Source organism: Merops nubicus, unplaced genomic scaffold, assembly GCF_000691845.1.
Source record: "Merops nubicus isolate BGI_N331 unplaced genomic scaffold, ASM69184v1 scaffold48325, whole genome shotgun sequence".
Taxonomy (NCBI): domain Eukaryota; kingdom Metazoa; phylum Chordata; class Aves; order Coraciiformes; family Meropidae; genus Merops; species Merops nubicus.
The window spans coordinates 8,974-12,075 of NW_008609808.1; the positions used below are offsets into that span (position 1 = coordinate 8,974).

Sequence of the window (3,102 nt, forward strand, 5' to 3'; positions counted from 1 at the left end):
GGGAGGATAAAGAAGAGTAAGATACTTCATAACTTTAAAAAAAAAAAAGATATATTCTGTCAAATGCATACTTGCATTTGAACCCCATTCCTGCCTTCTTGCTTTTTTATTATGGCAAGGAAGTAAGAGGTTGATGCTGCCAGCTTTGCGACAGCTTGATAACACACAGAGTACATCTCATGCAGTTGGCATTTTTTCCTCCCAAAATGACCAGCAGGCTCCTGAATAAAGATCCCACAGCTTGCATTGTGGCAACTCAAGTTTTTCTCTCAGGGTACAGAATAATTCACAGTGGTAGTGTGTAGATATATGTATATACTGTTCAGTTTCAGTGCTAAAAACCAGTCCTGGTCCTTCTTATACTACGCAGAACTTTTCCCTCCCCTTTTCTTCCTAGTTTAAGGGAAAACAGGCCTTTTAATATTTAAAAGCTACAAAAACAACCTGCTCAAGGCCTTCTGTAAATTGGTCTGTAAATCACCAGCAACAGAAATAGCTTCACTCCTACAGAAAAAAAGTAACTGGGAAAAAAAAGGACCACAATATAACCCATGAGAAAACCAAAAGTGAAAGGACTGGGGGAGACATTAACAGTGGTGTACACCCTTCACTGCCTAAACGCATTCAGTTCCCAAAGCCTATAGGCATGTAGGTCTCTTTGCTTACCTTGCTCCCATTAAGAATCCAATCACTTCCATCCTTTTTGGCATATGTTCGTACTCCCTGCAAGTCACTAAAACAAAATTCACAAGGTCCTTCAAGAAACCATACCATGCAGAAGCTGCTATTTGTGTCTGAATTCTACTCAGTATAAAAAAGAATGTATACCGCACAGGCATGTGTTCAGTGAAAATATGTATGATAGTGAAACATAGCAAAATAGCTTAAAGTAGAATACAAACCCCACAAGCACATTGGGGAAAGAGATGACAAATCTATGCAATCACAGAAGAGCAACAGGTCTTGTAATTTTAAGATATCTTCTTCTGAAGGTGGTGTAATACAAGCACTGACACCAACGGGTCAGCATCCCCTTACACCAATACGCCTTACATGACAAACGCCAGACAAATCACAACCTCTAAGCAGGCTCAACCCTGATGAGGAGACTCTGTAAAAAGCCACTGGCACCATCTACCATTTGTAGAAGCATGACACCAACAGGTTTTGCTCTTCATCTGTCCCTCTTTGCTTTAGAAACTGGCCAGATTGGCTGTGTCCACTCTGAACACATACTGTCTGCCCTTCAGTAGCGATGGGCAAGGAAAGATTTCTCTGCTTGAAAGGATAAAAAGAAAATAAGGTGTTCTCTTCCACAACAAAAGCTAAGAGTAAAATTGAGCACCCTTTACTGAGCTATCTAATTTTATTCTGACTACGTTTCATATTAAAAGTACGTTCACATGAGACACAAGTCAGTGACTATAAGCTCAGGCTATGAAAGCAAATACAAAGCATATTCACCCACAATGGGACAACACTGAAATGGATTCTGAGCAAGTGTCTTGAAATGGCAAAGCTGAAATCAAGTAATCTGTAAGTAACAGTAGGTTTTAAGGTACCACCTAATCTAGGATACTGTCTTGTCACCAAGATAACTATATAACCAGGAGGGTCAGGAATTTTTTCCACCAAGAACATTGTAGGCTGTCTACTGATTGAACACCATTGTTTTAATACTTAGCTTACCTGCCAGCCCCAGGTTCTGTCATGGCAATAGCTCCTATACACTTGCCTGCAAGCATCTCAGGGATAAAGCGTTTAATCTGCTCTTCAGAGCCATAGTTTGCAATGTAGGGCATGACTATATCTGAATGAAGGCTGAATCCTGGGCCAGTACAGTTCACATACATCCTTAGGGAGAGGGGAAGTAAAAAAAAAAAACGAAAAAGTTAAAAGTACTACAAAGACTTAAACATTAAACTTCACATAGATAGAAGACTCAGCAACAAAGAAAGCCCCACCACACACAAGTCTCAGAAACAATATGAGCTTGTGGCACTTATACTGTTATTTATAGAATGTATTTTCACAGCCAAACGAGTGTACAACCCACCACTAAAACGCTTCCCCCAGCCACAAAGTCCTAACAGTGGAATACAATGGCATTTGTTACATAAACAATCATCCAGAATACTTAAAACAGGAGGGATTTACATATGTCTGCAGTACTGTTTCCATGAGAAAGATAACAGCACTTTCTGTAAGCAAACAGATTCCACAACGAGGACATCTTAGGGAAAAACTCGGTCCCTTGATGATATCACTGAAATTCTTCTGACGCATCTAGTACTTACTGCTCCTCCCAGACCACAGCTGAGGAGAGAATATCTGCCCCGATGCCTCCGTGCTTCTCCGCGATGGCGACGCCCAGCAGACCCTGCTGCCCAGCCTTCTCCCAGAGCTCCCTGCTCACCTGGCCTTCCTTCTCCCATCTGCAAGGCGAACGCAAGAGCAGAGCCGTGCGTTAAATCCTCCACGTGCCACTGTCCATTGGTCACAACGGCTGCTCCACGCTGAAGCACCTGCAGCCAGGTTTTACTGCATAGGAAGAGACTTTCAGTCTCCCCAACATACATGTAGAGTATGTGAACAACCATCTTCCAGCTAAGAAGTGGTGGCTTAATACTACGCTTTCTCTTCTTCCAATCTAGAGATGCTACTGGTATTACAGGGCCACCAAGTGTACAACAAGTTTAAACTCCTGCTTCCAACATATAACCTGACACCTCTTTAAACCTTGTTATGAAAGGTAGTTCTGCCTATTGGCCCAAGTACCAAAGCAGGATTTAGGAGATTTAGCCACAACCATCTGGATAATCACCAGCAGGTCTTTATCTTCCCGACATTCCATTTTCCCCACGTACAAAATGAGTATAACAGATCTGTACCTTTTGTGAAAGATTTCAACTCTGCCAATGAGAACTGCTTTTAAGAACCAGGTGTTAACACATTAATAACTTTTATACAAAAAACAGTCCCTGTGCACTTATTACAAGTCAGTGGTGTATCTTGGTAAATTACTGCTTTAAAGTGGTTTCAAGCTTGTAAATAGATCATGCTTATCTGCTGACAATTTGCAGACTTTTAACACAGCAGGAA

At 41.5% G+C, this 3,102-nt stretch overlaps 1 protein-coding gene across 1 annotated transcript in view; it reads right to left on the reverse strand.

The window, feature by feature from the left end:
- ACADL (acyl-CoA dehydrogenase, long chain) overlaps window positions 1-3,102 on the reverse strand; it is a gene marked incomplete at its 5' end in the record, with an annotated part of 13,112 nt that overhangs the window by 8,223 nt on the left and 1,787 nt on the right. The window contains 3 exons of the mRNA XM_008940688.1: window positions 667-733; window positions 1,690-1,854; window positions 2,298-2,435. Of these exons, the coding sequence (XP_008938936.1) occupies window positions 667-733; window positions 1,690-1,854; window positions 2,298-2,435 (370 nt within the window). The remainder of the gene's footprint in view (window positions 1-666; window positions 734-1,689; window positions 1,855-2,297; window positions 2,436-3,102) is intronic.